The 25,633-nt window shown below is 45.1% G+C and overlaps 1 protein-coding gene across 1 annotated transcript; it reads left to right on the forward strand.

The window, feature by feature from the left end:
- The first annotated feature begins 720 nt into the window (after positions 1-720).
- Positions 721-19,112, forward strand: LOC120994461 (receptor-interacting serine/threonine-protein kinase 4-like). The gene is made up of 8 exons (XM_040423042.1): positions 721-947; positions 9,273-9,564; positions 13,571-13,719; positions 14,047-14,096; positions 15,033-15,191; positions 16,465-16,571; positions 17,193-17,445; positions 18,060-19,112. The coding sequence occupies exons 1-8, from the start codon at positions 766-768 to the stop codon at positions 18,989-18,991; spliced, it is 2,124 nt and encodes a 707-aa protein (XP_040278976.1). The 5' UTR covers positions 721-765; the 3' UTR covers positions 18,992-19,112.
- The last annotated feature ends 6,521 nt before the right edge of the window (positions 19,113-25,633 follow it).

The raw sequence follows: 25,633 nt of genomic DNA on the forward strand, positions 1-25,633 counted from the left end.
TGCTCCCCTACGACATTCATTTTAAAATATGGCATACGGCTAGGATTAGTTGGGGTCTCGCCTCTGGGACCCCCACTATTCCTGAGAATGAAGGGGCCACAGTGTAGCAGTTGGCCACATGGCTCTGCAGAAAACTGCCAGCCCTATTCACTGGCACAACCAGTGACCGGGCACCGATGTGCTGGCAAAGGTGGTGAGGGGTGCAGCACTATGGCCCCTACATTCCCAGGATCCAACCCCCACCAATCATAAAGTGATGGCATATCCTATCCATAACATGGGAGGACCCCTTTAATTGGGTATATATGCCCTTACCCACAAGGGTAAACCTAGCCTTTCTGCTGCCTGAGGCGAAAACTGAAATGGCGCTCCCCCCCAATGCCAATTTCTTGCCCATGGCCCTTTCGCTGCCCACTTCTTTCCCCTACCTGGTGCTGCCTGAGGCGATCGCCTCATTGGTGGTGCACCCCTGCTTGCCCAATACACATACCCCAGCAGCCCTCTGATATATACTGTGACCTCCATTAGATGCATGAATGATGGGAGTGTTTACAATTGCTACAATGTGGTTGTTGTGCGCATAACATCTTGCAGTTGCGCTCTTCCGCCACTAGATGGCGACGTCACTTCCCTCAAAATCCCTCTTAGGCCTTGAGGAGTTAAGGTAGAACTAGTCAGGAAATGATGTCAGTAATGAACACACCTTATTCACCTGGACAGGGAGCTACAGGCTTCACACAGTCAGAGCTGACAGGGAGCAGCACCATGGACAAGGAGGCCTCTTCCCCATGGGACATGGGGCTCCTTAGGACTTTTGACGCCAAAGAGTTCTGTGGATGGGAGAAGATAGGATCAGGAGGCTTTGGACATGTCTACAAGGTGAAGCACATCTCCTGGAAGACATGGCTGGCCATCAAGTGTCCTCCCAGCCTGCATGTGGATGAGAAGTAAGTGGCAGAGGCTCAGGGGTGGCAGCTGAAGGGTTAAAGGTTTCTTGCTACTTTGTATCTTGCACTGGGTGCAGGAGCACTGACTGTATCATTCTGTGCGGAGTGTTACATTGTGTTTGTAAATAGAAACATTGGAAGGTTCTAAACAGGAAGCAGTAAGGGTGCAGCTTGGGCAGGGAGTGGAGGAGACACTTGGGGGGCGAAGATGCTTTCTTGGGGGGTTTGTGCAGTATTGTTGCTGTGACATTGTGTTTGCAGACAGACATTTGAAGGTTCTGTTCAGCAAGTAATAGGGTGCAGCTTGGGCAGGGAGTGGAGGAGGCAATGCAGGGCTGCTGCTGGGTAGCAATGTGGGAATTGTTCAATTTGCTATGAAAGGTCCATTTCTATTGATCAATTATCGTATTAATGTGAACAGTAGCGACTGGATGTAAAAAACGACTATGTGGCGATCGAGATCTCTAAATCAGTGATTGATCCGGGTTAGGTATGGGGCCCTTGTTAGGGGCTTGTTGTCGGTCTGCAAAAAGTCACGTTTATGTTTGTTGTGATATCGATAAGCAATACAATTCATACCGATGTAGGAGAGCTGAGTTTGTCACTTGGTACAATTCATTGAGATCTCACAAGAGGCCATTTTTGTGGCTTCCAATGATTTTAATGGAACGGTTGGTTTAATAGCAGTAAGTGCAGAGGTTAGCCGGACCCTGATGTGGCTCCGGTAGTCGCCCAGCTGCAGCCTGGTCTGATATTCTCAGGACTGGGTGTGAGGTAAAGAAGGTAAACAACCAGGGCTGCACTAGCTGACTCGTTTTCTCAGCAGCATTGATAACACAGATGTAGCAGAGCTGTCTTTGTTCATGAACGGTTTCTATGGTGCTTCGCGATAACTCGATAAGCTCGCATGCAGTTCTGGAAAACGACAAATCTGATATCGCCTAGAATAGCGCCAAATGACAAATTCGGCTCTGCTACATAGATCGGTTTTGTATACCCATCCTCCTCGAGGGCACGAAATGACGGTTTTATACGTCTCATAAAATTCACCCATTTTCTACTGCCCTTTAATCGCTCTCTAATTCTTATCTACCTTGTCGCAGGCGTAACCAAGGTCAAAACATGTTTGTATGTGAGAGGCGGCCGTGGCGCCGTCACCCGTCCCACGGACCCGCTGTTATTTTACTGTGCTAGAAATGCTGGAAATTTTTTCTTATTTTTTTGTATATAAAATTTATATAAAATTCTTCGACGTTCTGCCGCACTGATTTTGTGATAAACATAACGCAATGTAAATAAAGCGAGAAAAAAAACAAAAACCTTACCATAGGGCGGAAATCGCGTGGGCGCGGGTTTGATTATTTTTCTCATGTATTATTAGAGTACAGATGAATATTAAGTGATTAGGCAATTCCTAGGACTCCACTTATTGCGGAGCTAAGCCTTTGCATTCATGGTTGGCCCCGGGCATGCTGAGACTAGTAGTTCCTGACACACCTTGAGATATATGGGGCTTGAAATCTTTCCCAGAATTCAATGGTAATTGAGATCTTACAAATACGTATGTGCAGCATAAATATCTTGGTGTAGCAGAGCTGGGTTTGTCATTTGGCACCTATCCATTCCATTTACATAGGACTGCGGGTAATAAATGGAGATTTCTGCAGACAGTGCGGGCCCTATGGCAGGGATTGTGGATTTAGGGCCCCTCGTGGTCTCGCCATGGCTGTGTGGAATTGGCTTTCCCATCATCGCTCACATCCACCATGATACCGAGGCGATGGATGCTATAGGAGTGTTGCTTATGTGTCCGGTGTGTAATGGCGGCCGCACATAGCGAGCTAATTCACATCAAAGCCATTGGACCATTAGCTGATGACCCCCCGAAACAATCCCATACGTGTCATCGCAGCGCGGGGTGAGATCATGAATCACAAGGTGACACATGGGCCTTTGAGTGACGCCATCTTGTGACCCAACTACCCCGCATTCTGTGCAAGAGGTTAATCAAAACTGGAGTCGTTTCCCCCATCCGATTCCAGCTTTCGTTTTTAAGAGGCCTGTTTTTATAGGTTGCTATGGGCATCTTTTACTTAGTTTGCCATAGCAACCAGATTCCAGCTCTCATTTTTAAGGCCATTTTATTGGTTGCTATGAACGACTGCTTCCTTTACTTTCCCATAGCAACCACATCCATTCCCAGCCCTCATTTTCAAGGCCATTTTATTGGTTGCTATGGACAACTACTTTTTCTAGTTCCCCATAGCAACCACATCCCAGCTGTCACCTTTAAGGCCCTTTGTTATTGGTGAGGACATCTAATTCACTTACTTTTCCTTAGCAACCCTGTTCCAGCTCTCATGTTCAAGGACTTATGTTACTGGTTGCTATGGACAACTACTCTGCTTAGTTTCTCATAGCAACCCAATTCCAGATCTCATTTTCCAAGGTCCTTTTTTTTAATAGGTTGCTATGGGCAACCACTTTGCCTTTCCTTTACTGCAGTGCTGCAAAGCCACATGTACACAGTAATGGTACTGCCCTCTGCCGCGCTGTTACCGACAGAGTATAACAACCGATAGCAGTGCTAATTTTTCCCCCCAAGGCCTGTTTTGGAATGGTTGCTATGGGCAACTGACCAAAAATTGGGGGTGGTCCTGAAAGTTAAGCGATTCTAATCTTCAAAGGGTCTCATAACCACGAGGCCTCCAGGAGAACTTGGATACGGTCTCCCCGGGTATAGGCGCTGTACCAGCGCTGTCCATGCGCGTGTCCTACGAGGGTAGGTTACGATAAGGCAGAGTGTGCGTGGACAGGCCCCATCTCCTCGTCGTGCTTCCATCTTGTCCTGCGGCCCCCTTCATGTCTGTAAGAAGATAATTGGCCGGATTTGTCTCCCCGTGCATGCCGCGGCTCATATTCTCCGGAGCAATTAAGTCATTTTCAGATTTGCCGGAGCCCTGAAGCCTTTGCCGAATTCCCTGCGAGGCTTTCATGTGTTTTTTGTATCTGATCCCCCAGGGAGGAGATACGTTTGGAGCCGCTTAGTGAACATGGCGCCGTGCCAGTCTATGGTATACTACATTTCGGAGGCCGCGAGGGGCTCGGGCGGACTCCGTGTATCCTGCGCTGATACACTGCAACAAACGAACTGTGATGTGTTCAGCTTTTCAGAGGATTCAGAAGTACCAGAATGGGAACCGTAGAGGGTTTTCAGCCGATATTGTTTCCATTCACTGACAGCAAGCAAAGATCATGAAATTGCAACACAAGTTAAATCAGAAAGGTGTAGAAGCGCCCTCTATTCAATAAAAGGGCGCAGTTATGATTTTGTTTGTGAGTTAGCCCCCCCCCCCCCCATGTTGGGGTATGTTCATATCCGTGACGGTAGTGCAGCGCTATGTTTCAGGCCAGTGGGGTCTATGGGCCACCATTGGAGCTGGAGATAAGTGTCTGCCATGTAGAACTGGCACCGCTTATCTTATTTGCCTTTATTGCACGTGTGTCTGTTTTCAATGGTTGTCTATGGCGCTCCTGATCAGAATCCCCCCCCGGACATGGCACCAGATAACAGGGTGCACCCAGTCTGGCCAAGGAGGGCAGAAAACGGGCGCATGGATGAACCATGGACACGGAGGTGTAATTGTGTCCTTGAAATAGTCCCCCTAGACTTGACTGCAGCGTGTCCACCCAGAACGCCAGTGTCCAGGGTCGTGCTTCATCAGCGCAGTGCTCCGTGTAATATATTGTGGCCCCCGCTCTCGGCGCCGCTTCCTGTACTGAAGGTGACGCTGCCCGGGCTTGTCTCCCGTCTGTACAGATGATGCATGTGGCTCCGAGCGCTCTACCTGTCCCCCACGTCACACCCTCCGAATTTCCTCATAAATGTGATGCTGACATGCGATGTGCTAATCTGCAAGGGCGAGTTAAATGTCCTGATTGTGATGTAGCAGTGTGCACCCGGCGCATAATACTACCGGGATGGCAGGGCACAGTTAGTAATACGTTTTTGTTTGAGCGGTCTTTACATAAAAAAAAAAAACAATCATTGTAGAATAAAAAAGTTCTGCAAGTTTCGGATATACTTTGTGTTTCCATTGTCTGCTTGCTGTCAGTGAATGGCTGCAGGCCTGTCTATACCCAGAAGACCTGTAAAACCTACTCCTTGTATCTATGCTAATGACATTGGACAATTAGTAGTTACATTTCACCTGCGCTGATGCGTTGTATCACTCTGCAATCCAGAGGATCGTCTAGACTGGATGCAACTGTAGCAAACCCTCAGCTGTGAGGGTATTCAGCAGCAGCAGCAAGCTGAGATCATGAAAAATAATAACGGATGCCTAATTGTGTTTGCAGTGCACTTGGGAGGATTTCCCGAGGGAGTCGTCTGGGCTGGATGCAATTGTAGCAAACCCTCAGCTGTGAGATGGTTTAGGCTGAATTCACACGCGGCAGGTTTATTGCAGATAGTTCAGTGCTTTACATGTGGATGTGGAAAGGTCTGCCCTGTGGGACTATAACCTGTACAGGTTCACAGCTTCTTGTTTCCATTCATTGTCAGCAAGCAAGGAATTTAAAAACGAGGCAGTGTGCACCATGTATAAAAGAAAAGCATTCATAAATAAGCCTCAGGCCTCTTTCACACGACCGTATGGCTTTTTCAGTGTTTTGCGGTCCGTTTTTCATGGATCTGTTCCGTTTTTTTTTTGTTTCCGTTTCGCTTTTCCGTATGGCGTATACAGTAATTACATAGAAAAAATTGGGCTGGGCATAACATTTTCAATAGATGGTTCCGCAAAAAATGGAACGGATACGTATGTGTTCCTTTTTTTTTTAATATATTTTTTTTGAGGACCCATTGACTTGAATGGAGCCACGGAACGTGATTTGCGGGCAAAAACAGGACATGTTCTATCCTTCAATGGAACGGAATCACGGAAACAGAATGCATACAGAGTGCATTCCGTTTTATTGCGGAACCATTGAAATGAATGGTTCCGTATTCGGAACACAAAAAACGGTCCGTAAACGGGAAAAAAAAACGGTCATGTGGCCTTTTTGTGCATAAAGACAAAGACAAATTAAAGCAATATATTTGGCGCCGCTGATCCCTACCAGCTCCAATTGCGCTTATTGATCGGCGGAGGTGACGTCACATGAGACCCATTGCTGTGACATCCCGGCCTTGATGACATCACCTCGTGATGTCACTGCGTACAGTGGGGAGATCGGCGGCGCAGGATTGGGACCTGGTTGCAGACACTTTCTGCATTTTGATTGCCCTCATTGCATTTTGGGTATCTGCAGAGATGCCGGAGTTTCGGGGTGGGGGGAGGTATTGATTGGCACATGTTTCCATTTTCCACGCATCCTTTCACATGTATATGTCACTAAACAATGGCTCAGAGGGTGACTGGGGTGACAAAAGAGGGACTGTCCCGGGGGTGGAGGGATGTGAGGGGAACTGGGTGTCCAGATTTAGAAAAACATGACCAAAAATAAAATAAAGCAGCGCCATACCTGTCCAACTGGTTGTGTGTGGTAATGCAACGCCTCTCTGTTCGTTGCAATACCAGACATGGACAGGGGTGGTGCTGTTTTATGGACCGTCCCTTTTAAAGAGATGCGGTCACCTCCCCTGAGAGGTCTGCTTTAGTAACTACTTGTATTCCCCCATGTAATAACAATTCTGGAGCATCTATCCTTATGACTCAAAGTTATGACGTCCCTCTGTTATTCCTACTAGAATTTATGAATGAATAGCTAGCAGTCTGCAGTGAGTGTTACCAGATCGGGCGTGTCCCTCTACAGTCACTGATTGGACAGTGTCAGACTATGCAGGGAAACCCCTCAGCTGGTAACGCCCATCTGCAAACCCATTGCAAACTGCTCGCAATTCATTAATTACTTCTAGCAGGAAGAATAGAGGAATGACGCAACCTAAAATGATAAGACTAGATGCTCTAGAATTGTTATTACAAGGGGAATTTAAGTAGTTACTAAAATGGACACGCCGTTCCGTTTTTTTGTTTTTTTTTGCGGACCATATACGGAACCATTTATTTCAATGGGTCGGCAAAGAAAACGGAAGGTACTCCGTGTGCATTCCGTTTTTTCCGTATTTCTGTATATCCGTTCCGCTAAAAAATAAAACTTGTCCGCATTACAGACAAGGATAGGACTGTTCTATTAGGGGCCAGCTGTTCCGTTCCGCAAAATACAGAATGCACACAGATGTCATCCGTATTTTTTGCGGACCGCAAAATACATACGGTCGTGTGCAAGAGGCCTTAAAACGATTTCTTTTTGAAAAAGGCAGGGAATCTACTAGAATAATAATAATAAAAATAATTCTGCTGCTCCAATCCTCCCCATCACCAGTGATGATATGCCGTATACCGCACCTGACCACTGAAGCCAATCACTGGCCTCTGCTGTATACGGCACAAGACCAGTAAGGCCAGTGATTGGCTGCAGTGGTCATGGGCAGTATATGGGCGCTCTATAATGGCGTGGGTTGGAACTGTGCGGTGTACTTTTTTTTTTTTTTTTTAATTCTAATACCTTCCCTGCCATTGAAAAAAGTTCTGACAACCCCTTTAAGTGTGTATATATAGGGGGGGGGGGGGGGGTGACGGAGGTTACGGTCATAGTCCCTCGGGAACCACATCAGCGTACAGCAGTGTCGGGAGCGCGTAGGCTTCCAGTAACTGGATATGGATCAGCGCCTCTGAATGGTGTGTAATCTATCCGGTGTCTGCCCCATTGTCTTCTTCTAGTGGTTCAGTGATGGTCACTTGATCTCCTGTACGTTCCACCTACTGGATGTTTCCAAGGATTTGACTCCGGGCTGGAGCTCGCGGTGACATCCGTCCGTTTTTTTTTTTATGGTCTATTTGTGCATTTTCAGACTCTCAGGGTTTGTAAATCTGTCCCAGAGATCTCCGGAGGAACCTGTTTAGTCGATCGTCTATTTTTAACATCTTTGTATTTTTTTATTTTTTTTTGCACCCATCAACATCAAAAGCAAACGCCCGATGCGATTAGAAGACGAGGAGATGATTGACGTCTCGTCAATGTCCTGCGTCTCTTCTGCAGAAGCAAAGTCAATATGAGCCCTCTCAGCCGTGTATTATTTATCCGTTTTTCTAGGAAAGCTGGGTGACTGCTATTAGAACGGTTTCTCCCTCAGCTTTCCAAAGTAATGAATGCAGCGAGATGTGAGCAGAGGGTTTATTGCTGCCACACCAACCAGATTTTGCGGCGAATATCCTGTTCATTTTCGGAATGTGGGGTGAAAAATCTGCAGTGTATTACGGTATCGGCAGTGGATGAGATTCAAAGTCTCATCTCCTTAAAGGTTACGTTCATCTTTGCAATCACTTTTTTTCAAAAAAATGTATTGCCCAAGTCAATTATAAAAATCTATTATGTAGAGCTTTGTGTTTCCATGGTAACAGACTACAAACAAGCTCAGTGTAGTCTGGTCCTGCAGTTCTACTATCTTCCACCTGTCACTTGCTAACCTACCAAATGTATGCTAGTAAGGCCTCATGCACATGTTCCGTTTTTTTTGGGTTTCCGTATACGGAACCATTCATTTCAATGGGTCCGCAAAAAAACCCAGAATGTACTCCGTATGCCTTCCGTTTCCGTTCAAAGATAGAACATGTCCTATTATTGTCCGCATAACGGACAAGGATAGGACTGTTCTATCAGGGGCCAGCTGTTCCGTTCCCCAAAAAAACGGGATGCACACAGACGTCATCCGTATTATTTGCGGATCCGTTTGTTGCGGACCGCAAAATGCCGAAAAAGCCATACAGTCTTGTGCAATAGGCCTAAGAAGTAGAGGAGAAATGGAGGGGGGCATGTCTGTAGGGTCAGGCTATATCAGCTCAGTACTATGAAGTCACATACAATAGGCCTGCATACGAGCTGTAGGTACAAAACAATAGATTTTTAATTAATGCCGTTTGCGAAGTTAATCTGCAGGCCGGGAAAGTGTTCTGGGTGGATCGCAAAATTACTTTTTGCTCTATCCCTACCTGCCCATGAATATTTTAAAGAGCCCTGGGCTTTGGAGATGATTGTAGATACACCTATGGGAACGTAGAGCAGGCAGGAAGTGTTGCTGGCACATGCTGCCTCTTGATCTGACCCTGCTGAGGTTAAAGGGACACTAAACATAAACTAGGACTTCTGTATTTCATTTTGCATGGACCGAAAACAAAAATCCCCCCCCCCCCTTTTTCCAAATTAAAAATCTATGTACTTATGTTCTGTGCACATCTGATCTCAGGTTCCTCATTGTCCCCACAGAGAACGTTTTGAGCTGGTCGAAGAGGCAAAGAAGATGGAGATGGCCAAATTCCGTTGTATCTTGCCTGTCTACGGGATCTGCAGTGACCCAGTTGGTCTTGTCATGGAATATATGGAGACTGGATCTCTGGAGAAGCTCCTGGCTGCTGAACGCCTGCCATGGGACTTGAGGTTCAGGATTATTCATGAGACGGCGGTGGGGATGAACTTCCTTCATTGCATGAACCCTCCTCTACTTCATCTTGACCTAAAGCCGGCGAATATCCTGCTTGATGAACATTACCACGTCAAGGTATGGGTCTATAAGTTCATACCAAAACTACATGACATAAGGATGCCTACAGAGAGGGGTAGGCCCCATAGCAAATATCAAAATAAGGGCCTAATTGATGTGGTGGCTATTTTTACCTTTAGCCTGGAACAGTGGACAGCAGGACACATTGCCTTCTCACTAAGTTCCTCCCTCTCTAATTTGCCAATGTTAGAGAGATGTTCTGCAGGGGTGGAGCTATAAGAGGTGCAGATGGAGCAGTCACACCCATGCCCTGGTGCCTAATTAGACCTGAAGACCTATTTCACATAAGAAGACAGCTGCATTGTGTATACAGCTTATGGTAGATAGGAGGGGGGACCCTGTTATAAATTTTGCATTGTGGCCCCGTGCTCAAAGCCACACCTCTGAGGCTCTGCTTAGGTTCGCAATATCCATTGAGAAGGTGGTTAGGGTCATCTTGAGCTTTGAATATCTTTTTAATGGGCCAAAAGCCACTCCAGAAGTTCACATGTGAGCCTCAAAAAAAATATATCTTCTTCCTACGAGTTATTTAAAGGGGTTGTCTACTTTACATATCACTTTTCAAATGTCCTAGCTGTTGTAAGGAGCCTCTACAAAGAAAGTATTTTGCCCTCGAGTACCTGAAGCATCAATAGATTACCTAGACAATTCCAGTTTTTTTTTATAGTTCTTCATCTCTTCGACATTGTCCTCCAGGAATCTGCACATTGTTGGGGGAAGTGCCTATTGCATGGGGGGTTTTCAAAGTGTGCAATCTCTCTAAATCCCACCTAGCTCAGGGGAAGGGTTTCTTGTGCAGTGAGTGAGGTTTATAATTGCTTATAATTTTTGCTTTGAATTGAGGATTTTAGTAGAAGCTTCTAATAAGAACTTTGAGGGTCAAATCGCGCAACTGTATGCAGTTGTCAATTGTGTGTATTTGATGTGTGGTGCTTACATGTCACATCCTGCTCTTCAGAACCTGTGAGGGATCACCGGATTACAACATTTTACTTCTTTGATGTAATTCTTCATGTAGTCAAGCATCGGTTTGGAGGGGCTTTTAGTCTTGTCAGTTGTCTTATCACACAAGGCCAGGTCTTAATTTACATCCATGTTTTACTAGTTGTGTGTATTGTGTGAACTTGGTGTCTTGGTCTTTTAAGTTACCTTCTTCTACATGTTCCACAAATCCTTGGAGGATTAACCTATTTTAGGAGCCAGGTAGTTGTTCTTCTGATGGTTTGGCCTATCTTTCTGGGTTCTTGCTGAGTTCTTACTGCTGCTGTGAAAGTGGCTTTTTAAAGTGATTGTCCAGTTTACGAAGCCCATTTTCATAAATCCCACTGCAAAGTCCTCTGCTCAGGCTCTTTATCTCTTGTACAGAGTGAAAAGCCATTATAAAGAGCTTCTCTCTCTCTCTCTTTGGAGGACCTATCTGGTCCTGTTTTCACAGGTGACCTAACGTTGTTAATGAACACTGTGTAATCCTTACTATCCCCTCTGGTGGCGCTGCAGTAAAATTGAAAACTCAATGCCAGGTCTTAACAAAGATAGCAGGATGGTCCCAAATTCTTTCAAGGGAGTCTTCCAATGGGTTGTCCAAAGCCTAGAATCCCTTTAGGATCTATGGTATATTATCCATTCCTTGTTCATATTATTAATAAGCCAAAGTCTCCCAATATTTGACATAAGTGATAAATACTTTTTATGGGATATGAATATTTCCCAGGATACTCTACTGAGCCATAAAAAAAAGAAACATTCTGGCTGATTTCGACTGTCTAATATTTATGGGTTTCTCCTGACTCTCTTGAGGGACCTACGGTAGATTTCAACATGCCCGATCCTAAAGTTCTGAGCCAGACCAGCCACTGTCAGAGATGCCACCCGAGCAGACCTGTATATTGAGGGATCGGGAGGGGTAGCATTTGGGTGAACAAGCATTTGGTGGACCGATATCTTATGTGTTTGGAGGACCTTACTCCATGCAGCTCCTGAGATGTTAGCAAGTAGCATGGGCAGGGGGAAAACTCTAGTGGCTTTGCAGTGGTTGTCCTAATGTTTCCAAAAACGGCACCACTCTTGGTCCTGGGCAGTGTGTGTTACTGTAGGTCAGCATCATTTAAGTGAGTAGAAAGTATTGATTGGCACCGGGAGGGAGGATTTTATTTTTGAGATTCTTCATTTCCAGTTTGGACCACAAGGCTAAATATTTAACAGCCCCCCCCCCCCCCCCACCTACCACATGTCATTTGTAATACTGGTGGCTTGGGGCCCCCTCAAGCACCAGGGCCCAGGTACAACCTCTTGTGTGTCTTCAGTATCTTCTCAGTTTTTTGAGGCTTTTATATAACTCGATGTCTTGGCCGCAGCTGTTTTATGACTAGATTGGTATGACTGGAATGCTCTCTGGGGCTGTAAAATTATCATTTTTCATAATAACTACTTAATGAGTCACCACAAATAGTGAGGGCAATGTCTACCATCAGCTTCTCAGAGGCTTTGAACCATCACTCCCATCATGTCAACAGATTGTTGTGCTTGTCCTACACCATACCTAGGTGAATTATTCAAGGGCAGATATAGCATTAAGGGGTAATTGTTTTTGGTGGTTGTTGTCTTCAACCTTCTACAAGTCTTGATGATTCTTGTGCCCTTTGTTGCTGTGTGGGGCAGGGATGTGACAACTACCCTTGGCACACAATTGTGTTGAGAGTAGTGGTTGTCACAATACAACCCCCCCATCCCCCCTAGACATTCGTATAGATTTTGCTGAAGGTATAGAGATTCTCAACTGGTCAGGGTGACGCGTTAAAGCACTTTGGCCTCTTCCTAGGCTATGTCATGTGGCCTAGGCACAGCTCAGTCTCGTTCAAGTGAATTGGGCTGAGCTGCAATACCAAATGCAGCAACAATTCAACGGATGGCACTGTGCTTGGTAACTTGTAAGGAGGTCATGGTGCTCTCCAGAGCTCCGGTTAGTGCTGTGGTTTACTCAAACTTCTGATCGGTGAAAGTGCTGGGAGTCAAATATTGCCCAAGATTGTCATACTGTACATAAATATGTATGGAGCAAATCTTCAGAAGATGGAAAAGGGCGGACATTTATATAATCAAGACGTGGGTTTATTTTCCATTTCTTAAAGTGGATGTAAGGATTAGAGTAAAATGCTTTTTTTCCCAAAACAGCGTCACCTCTGTCCGTGGGTTCTGTTTGGTATTGCAGCTCCAATAAAATGAATGAGACATGAATGAGACTGAGCTGTAATACCACACCCAACCTGTGGGCACGAGTGGTCCTGTTTATGGAAGAAAGCAGCCATGTTTTTCTAATTCTGGACAGTCCTTTTTAGGTTCAATCAAAATCATAAGTTATCAGCTTCTGACCAGTCTTCTCCAGGGGGTCAGTGTTAGTTTGACCTGGAATTCTTCCTCTTCTGATAAAACTTGTTCTTGCAAGTCCCGAGCATTTTGTACACTCAGCCCATGTGTACAAAGTGGCCTCTGTAACCTACACACCTTGGATTAACTTCTTTGCAACACTTTTTTTTTTTTCTCCTCGAAGGAACTTTTTTTTTTTTCTGGTAGAGCAACTTCCAAAAGCAGCAAATGGAGCTGAGATCTGAAGAGCTGTCTGTCATTCTCCTTGAACCTGAGTGAAGGAAATATCTTTATCGTTGGTGCAAAGATTGTGCTTGCATTGGTGACTGTCAGCCTCACAGAATTCCAGGAAGCTGAAACGTAGGCTGCTGCTTGAGGGTCCTCACGCTGTAGTCAACGCTCTGGTCCTCTTTGTTACAAACTGGTCGTAGCCCAGGGTCAAGAAAATGTCACTTTTACTCCTTGACCCTGGAGAGACACTATCCTACTGTGTAAAAACAATGTCAAACAACATCTCATATCTCAGCTTCCCGGAACCTTATGGTGTAGGGTTAGTCACACCTGGATTTTTAGGTTTTAGTGAAGATTTTTTTTTCGTTTGATGTCCCTTCTCATCCACATTCATTTTGGTTTACTGTAGATATCAGATTTTGGACTTGCCAAGTGGAACGGCTTGTCGAATTCCCATGATCTGAGCTTGGACGGGATCTGTGGGACCATCGCCTACCTCCCACCGGAACGCTTCAAGGAGAAGAATAGGAGCTTCGACACCAAGCATGATGTATACAGGTGAGCAAGCCACCACTTTCTAAACCTTTTGGCAAAAAGTTGACGTTGCAGAACTGGAGCTGATAGCCCATCCACATGAGCACACTTCTTGTCCTGTACTTTGATACTTAAGCCTGGTCATCGCCTGGAACCAAATCATCATCCTCCTTCCTTGTTGTTATTCTAATTGCACTAGGTGGACATTGATGTGGGTGGTGATATGGTGATAAATTCATTTTTCAAAAATTTGCAAATATAGTGACTGCTTGTAGAGCAATGTGACATGAAGAATCGTTTTCCATGCCTTGGATTTCTAGAAGTATAATTCTGGTTTTCTTTCTTCTCCAGTTTCGCAATTGTCATCTGGGGAATCCTCACCCAGCAGAAGCCCTTTGCAGGTAAGTCGTCAGACTGATAAATAACATGGGCTGTAGACCAAGACGTGGGATTGGCTTTGTTTAAAGTGGTCTGAGTTTTTATTTCCGGACACAGCTCCACTCTTGTCCATAGGCTGTGTCTGGTATTGTGGCTTTCACTTGGATGCGACTGAACGGCAATATCAGACCCGACCACTGGGCATGAGGGGGGCGCTGTTTCTTGGGTAAAAGACAGACCGTTTCCTAATCTCTTTAATTACTGTATAATGAAATATTCAGCAACTTTCTAGAATGCTTTATATATCAGTTCCTCACCATTTCCAAGATCTCTGCTTGCTGTTGATGAATGGAAATGCTTGTCATCTATGTGCAACGGCTGAAAATGTGTCATGATCACACATCAGAGCACTATAATTTTTTTACCTGTGTTTAGTTTGACCTGAATCCGATGGGTTTTCAACCCCTGGATGCTATCAAGAATGCTTCCATTCATAGACAGCAAATAGAGATGAAAGCATATAGGATAGCTGTACATTTTATTATACAATGATCCAACATTTTATGAGATTAGGAAAAAAAATAATTTCACAGTCGTTCCAGAAACAGCGCCACAATTGTCCAGCGGCTGTGTCTGGTATTGCAACTCAGTTGTATTGACTCTAGTGGAGCTGAAATGCAATACCAGACCCAACCCATGGAACAGGGGTAGTTGTTGGAAGATCCCTTTAAATCTCCAAAGACTCTCACGCTGATCTAGTTGTGGAAAGTGACTCCCTGCATGTTCAGCACTTTCCCGGAGGTTGTCTTGCTACAAGCTCAGGCACATAGCACTTTGTTGTGCAGGATGTTATACGTGTCTTGCGTGGGCAGAAGAATGTTTTGACAGGCCGTGATAATTTGTGGAAAATTTTTCTGATTTTTTTTTAATTTTTTTTATTTATTTTTTAACTTTTGTAGAAGAGAAAAACATTTTGCATATTATGGTGAAAGTAGGAGGCGGTCTGCGCCCAGACTTATCGCAGATACCGAGGGCTCGACCCCAACAGTGCGACGAGATGATCAAACTGATGCAGCATTGCTGGCAGGACAAGCCCATCAGACGGCCAACATTTCAAGGTAGGTGATGTCAAGTGATATTCCTCTTAAAGGGATTGTCTCACCTCTTTCCTTATGCCCAAGGCATCCCACCCTTGGGACTCCACAATTAGCGGCTCTCCTCTACGGCAAAAAAAAAAAAAAAAAAGCTGATCTTGCTTTGGAGGACCCAACCTGTCTATTTATTTGAATAGCCAGCATGTAGTACTACTTTTCACCTGTAGTGGCTGCTGTAGCCAAAATGTGTAGATCTGATGACAGATCAGCGTCGATCAGCTGATCGACTAACTGGATTTAATATGGCAAAGGGTTGTTTATGTATACAGCTACACTGGGTTTTCCAATAAGCGACCTTTTGGTTTATTTCAGATTTTAGAAAGGGGACTTTGGTATTTTTTCATTTCCATGTCTTTTCCTACATGTCCCGTGAGTCTGCAGCAGTGATCTCTCGGACACCTTCTCAGCCTACGAGCTTGCATGGTGGATCCTTTTCTTCCCTGACATAGGGTGATGGGTTGAACACCCAATACACATTAGATAGTCTGCCAGTCTTGCCGAAATCAAGGGGTTTGGTTGACCTCTAATGTGTATGTGCCCTTAGAGTCCTTCTAGTGATGTAATGGAGGGGGAAGGTCCTAGCAGGGCAGTACTTAGACATTTTCAAGTATTACTCTGTGCGGTTACTCGATGCTGGCGGGTGTCTAGAAGGAAGCGTATCTTCCTCGTGTTGACCTCGAGAGTTGAGTAAAAGTTTATTCAGTTTAAATATAGTTGGTGCTGGATGCGGTGGTTGTTTTTAGCATATTTTTTCCCTTCAGTCACAGGAGTTGAAGGCTGAACTTCTGTATCTGATTGTCACAGGCAGGAATGTGGGCGATCCGCCGCTGCAAGTCCTGACAGTGCGCCTCTTGTGTGTCAGGAATGTCCATGTTGCAATAGTTAAAGTTTTAACACACGCGTTTTGAAAGTCTTGCTGATCGGCCAGGCTGAAAGGTTGTTTTCAAGAGGGGTATCTATACTTATGCAACCCTGCCTTTATTTTCTCCAGCGCATCTAAATTGCTGGATCAACTTTGGAAATGGCCTTGACAAAAAAAAAATATACCTTCCGTTTTGTGCATACAGGTTCCATTCAGACCTATGCATGGTTGCAAAAGTATGCATACCCGGTGAAGGCGCCGTTCATGTGGTTCTTTGTAGAGGCCATTGCCAACCAGTAGCCTGTTAACACCTATACTCCTGGGGTGTCACACTGCAAAAATAATCAATTTTATTTTTTTCCTCCTTTCCGCTAGAAATTACCTCAGAGACAGAATTACTGTGTACAAAACATGAAGACGAGTCCATTTCAGAGACGGGTCAAGAATCGGTTGCCCAAGCAACTGCGAACACCAAAGAGCAGGTAAGTGATGATGCTCTTGTGCAATCTATGGTCCTCCTGGCATACCTCAAAAACATTCCATTTTTCATGGGGTTGTCCTGGGGATTTTTTGGGCAGACTTTTTGGACAATTTATAATATTTCACAAAATACTATAAACAAGAATACATGACTTTGTATGGTCACCCAGCTGTCATAGTGAAGGACACCGGCTGCCCCAGTAAACATACTCACTGGACTACCTCCGTGTCAATGGCCTGCAAGATGGCGGCAGTAATGTGACCACTTCTTGACCCTGTTCCTGGCTATTAGTATTTTCGCCGAACAGCAAGTCACAAAGTAGTCATTATGAAGAGGACACATCCAGTGCATGCGCAAATACAGGCAGTAGAATCCCCTGTATCCACGCATGCGCAGGACGTCTCCACTCCATGAACATTACTTTGTTGGACATATTTCCAGTACTGACAACCTCCAGGGACATTTATATACATGTGACTGATGTCAGCCTCTCCTCGTATAGTCACCCTACAATTTAATAATTATGTCCCCCTTGTGAGAGTTTACATTTGCTTGGTAAGGTCAGTTCTGAAGATGCACATACTGATCGTTCTATACTTTTTTTTTTTTTTTTACTATTCAGGATTTGGCCAACCAGTCAGAACCCAAAGGATATCCAATGTATGATAAAGACTACAGTCTCTCCGAGCTTCTCTCCCAACTGGATTCTGGGATTTCACAAACCATAGAAGGGTCAGAGAGCTTGTGTCACAGTGCTTCTGAGCCGGAGCTGGCACCTAGCGACAAGCGCCTCTCCGGAATCTCCTCCATTGACTCCGCATTCTCGTCCAGAGGCTCCCTCAACTTGTCCTTTGAAAAGGATGGCTCAGTAGAAGGTAGGTTGGCATAAAATTAGAAGATAGATTGAACTTCTATGGAGTGATGACAGTGAATTATCCATGTACTTTCAAGTGGTTTCTTCATAAAGACAACCCCTGTCTATATGTCCTCCTAGGGCATACAGACGTCATAGACGGTTCTCCCCCACTTGGGATCCCCTCTGAGCCAGGATGGAGAGACATTGTATGAGAGTGGCTCCTGTTCTGGCAAACTTGATCCATCCTTGATGTCCAGTTGGTCACCTGAAAGGCCACCATTTAATACTTCATTTCTCCTGCAATGGGCACTGCTAACTAGGGAGGCGGGGAATATGGAAATGAACTTATTGACAGCATTGGTTAGACCACAGTTAGCTGGACCCATATAGGCCAGTTTATTGTCAGGGTGATCTCATTCTAAGAAGAGGTTGTCTGGATTGTCTCGGACTGCTAGGATCATTTGTGATCAGCTCTATTCTGCAGGGAAACCTGTTAGCAATAGTTCTCCTGCAGCTGTAGCACTAGAGAAGTGAAGAATTACATGGTGCCCATCCATATCAATGTGAATATCAAGTATTTCATATTATAAAATTCTAATGTGATTATTTATTTTCTTTTTTTTCTAAATGCAGACCTTAGTACCACAGAGATCCAGAAAAAGAAACTGATTGATGCCATTGTCACCGGAGACAATGCCAAGCTTCTTAAGATCCTCCAGCCTCAAGATGTTGAGTTAGTGTTGGAAGGGAGGTCAAGCCTCCTTCACTTGGCAGTCGAGACCGGACAGGAGGAGTGTGCCAAATTGCTTCTTCTTTACAATGCCAGCCCCAATATGACCAACTTGAAAGGTTCTACTCCACTCCACATCGCTGCTGAAAAGAAACTGAAAGGCATTGTGGAACTACTCCTTTCAAAGAAGATCAACATCAATGCCAAGGATGAAGATCACTTCACAGCACTTCATTTTGCTGCCCAAAATGGAGATGAGGTTATAACTCGGTTGCTCTTGGAGAAGAACGCCTCTTTGAGTGAGGTTGATAGTAAAGGCCGAACACCTCTTCACGTTGCTTGCCAGCACGGTCAAGAGAGTATTGTCCGACTTTTCATACGACGGGGCGCGGACATAAATGTCCCAGGACTGGAGAACTGGGTGTCCTTACACTATGCTGCTTGGCAAGGTCATCTAAATATTGTGAAGCTTCTTGCCAAGCAATGCAAGGCCAATCTGAACTGCCAGACATCCGACGGAAGAACACCGTTGCATCTAGCGGCACAAAGAGGACATTACCGAGTGGCTCGAATACTGGTGGAACTTGATTGTGACGTAAATATTCCAAATATGCAGTTGAAGACACCTCTACACATTGCAGCCGAGACGGGTCATACCAGCACAGCCCGACTCCTCATTCATCATGGTGCCAACATCAGCGCTACTACTGTAGAGGGCTACACTGCCTTAGACCTGGCCAACCACTACCGGCATTATTCTGCTGTTAAGCTTCTGATGGATGCAAGACCAAACCTCAATTGTGAGGGATCCATCCTATTTGTGGAAAATGTATGACATGAAATTGTAGGATTGAGAAATATCCCACAGATTTCATAACCGGATGATCATTTCTCTTCTCCAGTAACTTTCTTTTCCATCTGGAAGCAAATAACCTTGTGTGGTTATGGTTGGCACACCTGGAGTTTGAAAAATCTCAGTGGAAATATTGCATTCACGTTGCTACCTGAATATAGGTCATAGACCACAAGAACATTCTGATGAGAAAGGAAACCTCTACAGTGGCGATCGTTCATTAATTCAAGTTGTGCTTTTGTTATGACAATGCCTGTTTTTAGGGTGGATGTTGCTTCTTTCAAACATTTCTGCATTGTTTAGTTGTAACTGGACTGTGAAGACCTGGTCTACTTATTGTTGTGGTCAATGTCCCTCAGCAAATGTAATATATGGACAATGCTTGTATGGTCAATGACCACTGTCTGGTACCGAACATAGTCTTCAAACCAGAGTCCTTGAGTGATCAGTTGAGAGTCAGATGGTGATCCGCTGTGTAGGAGCATGGGAATAAGTCTAATTTCAATTCATGAGGATGGCACGGCCGTTGTGTTTTCAGCGACCAGTTTCCAGATCTGTACTGGAGGTATTTTGGGTTGTATATGTCAACTATGCAGGTTTTTAGAGGTAAACCATTGTACATGGTGAATATCACATTTGACACACATACTTGAGCGAGGAGAGGATATCATCCAAAACAATGGTGGGTCATCCCCTGGTTCTCCTTATGGGCTACCATGTTTTATGGCGATCTGGTCAGTGGGCACAACCTTCATACGATGAAGTTACCCAAGTCACTTTATATTGGGAAGCCATGATATCTCTTTAGTGTATATGGTATTCTATAATTTCCATTAAACGGGTGAGACAACAACCATGGGTCATCAGTCCCTATCCATATGCCAGTCTGTAAGATTGGTTCCCATTTTGTGGACTTGTCATACCATGGGTGGTGTGGGCGCCCTTTTTTTTTGAATGACCTCTATGTAATATTGCATCCACCCTGTATGCCTAGATGCCGGACCTGTGGCATTCATCTATTTACTGTTCCGGCTTCATTTTAAAAATGGTCTTTAAACCTTTAACGATCGTTGCCCATCTTGGGCTTCGCTATGTTGTATATTTGCCATAAGACCCCACTTGCCCAAAGTCAAAGGGGTTGTCCAGGATGACAAAAAACATGGCTGCCTTCTTTTAAAATCGGCGCCACACCTGTCCACGATCTGTGCTCAACCCAATTCCCGTTCAGTTGCTATTCCATACTTACCCACATAAAAAAAAAAAAAAATCGGGGCTTTTTAGCCCTTCCCTGTGGCCCACCCAGGAACGCCCAATTTTCATGATTTTTGGCAAGTAAACACAACCTCGCTACCTTTGCCACCATGCTCCCCTAGCTACTCGGCCCAGTAATTTGTGTCCCTGGCCTGCTAGCTTTGCAGGCACATCAGTAGTTAAAGCATGCTAATGGGCAGTCCGCCATGCTGTGCCCGGTTAACACCCTTTTACCAAATTATACAATAAGACCTCGCCTAGGACTGTGCCCAGTGCCTCCTCCATTGCAGCTGATCGGGGAGGACACGTGTCTGTTTGCTATTGCAAATCCAGCTGAGATTTCATGTCCTTGCACCTCAAATGTTATTTTTCTACGACTGTATGTATACAGGACTGTATGTTCAATACACAGACGCTATGCATATACTGTGTATATCATGTGTAACCCGTCTTTGACATGTAACCCGCATGTAACTCTTTCTATGACAGAACCGTATTGAGCACAGGATGAGTGGTGTATGTTTTAGTACACTTATGGGTTTTCTCATCTTTTATGCTTTGTATTATAGTCATTTTTACGAATAAACTATTTTACTACCGAGGATCCAGAAATGTCCTGTTTCTTTGTTATATCTGCCCTTGAAAACCAATATGAACAGCATTTAGCGATCACATGGGTTGTCACTGTATTATCAGGCCATACTTACCAACATGGTAAATAAGGAGCATGTAAGCCAAACCTGCTAGGGAACGTCCACTTACAGGTGGGACTTACACTAGCCACGCCCATTTGTGGCCCCGGACAGTCTCTGAACATTCGGGACAGTTCCTTCAAATTCGGGACAGTTGGCAACTATGTAAGGGCTCGTGCACATAAACCTATTTTTCTTTCCGTGTCCGTTCCATATTTTTTGCGGACTGTATGTGGAACCATTCATTTTAATGTCCATAAAAAAAACGGACGTTACTCCGTGTGCATTCTGTTTGTCTATTCCGCAAAAAAATAGAACATGTCCTATTATTGTCTGCATTACAGACAAGGATAGGACTGTTCTATTAGGAGCCGTGTTTTGCGGACCCCAAAATACATATGGTCGTGTGCATGAGCCCTAAAGCAGATTTAAAAAAATCTAGGATTTTTGGAAAAGCTGGGCGACAATTTATATGGTACATGTCATGGGGGCCATTTTGGTTATCAAGCAACTTCATTCACATGGTAATGTGTACGGCGGGTTTAGATCAGAGTCTTTAGAAAAAACTTTTTCATAAACCATATTAGGGAGCTCTGAATTAAAAGAGGGGTGCCCTCTGTTCAGGACCCTCAACTGTTAGGTTGCAAAGAGTGCCCCCCGCACTAAAGGACCTGTCCTTTCCTGCATTATACAGGAGTGAATGGCCACAGTGTAAGGCCCCTTTCACACGGGCGAGTATTCCGCGCGGATGCGATGCGTGAGGTGAACGCATTGCACCCGCACTGAATACCGACCCATTCATTTCTATGGGGCTGTGCACACGAGCGGTGATTTTCACGCATCACTTGTGCGTTGCGGGAAAATCGCAGCATGCTCTATATTCTGCGTTTTTCACGCAACGCAGGCCCCATAGAAGTGAATGGGGTTGCGTGAAAATCGCAATCATCCGCAAGCAAATGCGGATGCGGTGCGATTTTCACGCACGGTTGCTAGGAGACTATCGGGATGGAGAACTGATCATTATTATTTTTCCTTATAACATGGTTATAAGGGAAAATAATAGCATTCTGAATACAGAATGCATAGTAAAATAGCGCTGGAGGGGTTAAAAAATAAATTTAAAAAATTTAACTCTCCTTAATCCACTTGATCGCGCAGCCGACATCTCCTTCTGTCTCCTTTGCTGAACAGGACCTGTGGTGACGTCACTCCGGTCATCACATGATCCATCACAATGGTGACCGGAGTGACTCCACCACAGGTCCTGTTCAGCAAAGGAGACAGAAGGAGATGGCGGCTGCGCGATCAAGTGGACTAAGGTGAGTTAAATTATATATATTTTTTTTTTTTTAACCCCTCCAGTGCTATTTTACTATGCATTCTATATTCAGAATGCTATTATTTTCCCTTTAACATGGGGTTCTAAGGGAAAATAATAGCAATCTACGCAACCCCGATCCCAAGCCCGAACTTCTGTGAAGAAGTTCGGGTTTGGGTACCAAACATGCGCGATTTTTCGAGTAGAAAAATCGCGGGTGTTCCCGTAACGCACCCGCACCTTTTCCCGCAACGCCCGTCTGAAAGAGGCCTAATACTTCACTTTCCCTGCGGAGGCGCTGCAGGGAAACTGAACACTTACTGCCAGGCTTCCCCACAGTTTACCGCTGGGGGGGGGGGGGGGGGGGAATATTGCGCTTTTTGCCTGCTTTTCGTTAGGGCTTCCCTTCTTGCTATGTATTTGCAGTACCCGGTGCCTTCGCTTTCCACGTGAGCTGTAGCATATATAAAGGAAGAACTCCTAATGTCTGCAGGCGATCTTACTGCGCAGCAATAAAACCTATGCATGGGATTACAGACTGGAGAGCTATTCTGGAGCTATTTATACAGGGAGGTGTAGCTGCTTGTCGGCTGCTTGCTAATTTAGATGATGGAAGTCTGACGCTTGCGCAAGTTGCTGCACGCCTGCACTGCCTCTTCACGTGTTCCCACAGTAGATCTGATTTCCCTGTTGGGAAGGAGGAATGAGCAAAGGCCGTGTTGGTCAAAAGGAGGGAAGTGTATTTATAGAAATGAGTGGATTACAGCGGGCGACTCGGGGCAAATCCTGATCATTGACCCCATACAATATAATAAAAATACTAGTAAACATCTAAATGTCTCTGAGTTGACCTTCGATGATCCATTCTTCTGGAAAAGCTGTGTGACAATATGGCCACCATGACTAGAAGGGGTTCTCGCTCCGAGAAAACCTATTTTCTCACCTGGAATAAAGGACCAGTTTTACGGGTCGTATTTCCTAGAGGTCCTAGCTTTGGACCCCAGGAGCAAAAACATAGCAGCAGACTACCGACTACAACACTACAGTTTGCTAAGTGACAGTTTAATTTATTTGCAGCAAAAAACAAACAAACAAAAAACCTAAGGCTCTATGCACTGTGCGGGAGCCCTAGAGGCCCCCACACGACATGTATGTACTGCTATATGGTGCTTCCATGTATATCTAACATATTTGTCCTATGACAGCCACTCCCTTCTCCAGGATAAGGCATGGTCACTTCCTATCGGCACCGTTTTGGCAGAAGGGGTGGAGCTGTATACAGGAAGTGGGTTTATGGTCTTTAGAGGTTCCTCACCCGAGGCCTTCATATGCTTAGGGACATGGCTTTCAAACACAGAAGGACGGGAGCCTGGCATATCCCTGGTTATATCTGCTGTGGGAAAGTTCTCTATGGGTTTAGTCAGCAACACCTGCTACGCCTCAAGTCCCAGCAAGCAGGAGATGGCAACCACCCAAAATAAAGAGGGCTTGTCCAAAAACAGTCACAATTTCTTCATGATTTCTCGTGCATTTCTAAATCAGTCGGCATCTTGTGTGATTAGAGTTGTCTTCTTTACTTCTCCGTTCTAGCTAGACCGTCCATTAAGGCTTCTGTCAGATACTGCTCCCCAAAATGGTTCCTGCCCCCTAATATTGAGCCTACTGTACTTCTTGTGCTCTGCTTCCTGGCCCTATAGCTTCATGGTAAGAGGGTGTTGGGTGGGCTGAAGGCTGGAACTGGCCTCTGGTCTTCAAACGTAGGAGGGAAGGAGGTTGTCAAAGGCCTCACATTGTGATCTAACAAACAGGTTGGCAGAATTGGCCTAGGCGGGTGTGGGGGTCCCAAAGGCCATAAAGTGGCAGAAGCCCTTGGGCGTGAGCGGTGTGCCCTCCCTATTATATGGCCCAAAGAAGACAACGCTTGTAAGTATTAAAGGGGTATATCCCCCACCCCCATAAATGTCCTATAGGTTCAGATGTGACCTCTGGGACCCATTTCCATGTTGAGAACAGGGTCCCATCTTGAGCTGCTGTGGATGGAGAGGTGGTCATAGCAGTGCAGCCCTCCAATCACTTCTATGGGAGCGCCAAATAAAAGTTGACGGTTATTATTCTCCCACCGAAGTAAATGGAAAGTGCAGAGCATGCACACTCACAGCAGTGCAAGATGGGCGCCCTGTTCCCTAAAGAGGAGTGGATCCCTAAGGTCAGACCTGCAACTGTTGCCCTATTAAAAGGGTTGTGCAATAATTTCCAGACCAGTCAGATTGTCAGGACCCGCGTTGATGATCCCCGGCCTCAGCTTGTTCTCTGCCCAGCCTCCGCTGCTTGTTTCAGTTCCCTCTCTGTAAAATTCCAGATTGACGCCGCTGCGGCGAATCACTGACCACAGAGAAGATCTGCTCCACTTGGGTCACGTGACCACCTGACATGACGCAGGAGGAGCAGCAGCCAGTAATTGGCTGCAGAGGTGTCAAACAGGAAGTTTACAAAGAGGGAGCTGAAACAAGCCGCGGTGCTTGGGGAGCGAAGAGCCTAATGTTCTGTTACTTTGGCATTAATGGTGTACAGTTACATCCTGTATTATACTCCAGAGCTGCACTCACTGCTGGTGGAGTCACTGGGTACATACATTACATTACTTATCCATGGCATCCGTTTTCTTTACGGATCCATTATAATACTGCCTATCCTTGTCCGCAAAACGGACAAGAATAGGACATGTTCTATTTTTTTGCGGGGCTACGGAACGGACATATGGATGCGGATAGCACACGGTGTGCTGTCTGCATTTTTTGCAGACTCATTGGAATGAATGGGTCTGCCTCCTATCCGCAAAAAAACTAAATGGACACGGAAACAAAATACGTTCGTGTAAATGTAGTCTGATACTGCACAGCTGCACTCACTATTCTGCTGGTGCAGTCACTGTGTACATACATTACATTACTTATCCTGTACTGATCCTGAGTTACATCCTGTATTATACTACAGAGCTGCACTCACTATTCTGCTGGTGCAGTCACTGTGTACATACATTACATTACTTATCCTGTACTGATCCTGAGTTACATCCTGTATTATACTCCAGAGCTGCACTCACTATTCTGCTGGTGCAGTCACTGTGTACATACATTACTTATCCTGTACTGATCCTGAGTTACATCCTGTATTATACTCCAGAGCTGCACTCACTATTCTGCTGGTGCAGTCACTGTGTACATACATTACTTATCCTGTACTGATCCTGAGTTACATCCTGTATTATACTCCAGAGCTGCACTCACTATTCTGCTGGTGCAGTCACTGTGTACATACATTACATTACTTATCCTGTACTGATCCTGAGTTACATCCTGTATT

Source organism: Bufo bufo, chromosome 3 (genome assembly GCF_905171765.1).
Source record: "Bufo bufo chromosome 3, aBufBuf1.1, whole genome shotgun sequence".
NCBI classification, from domain to species: Eukaryota; Metazoa; Chordata; class Amphibia; order Anura; family Bufonidae; genus Bufo; species Bufo bufo.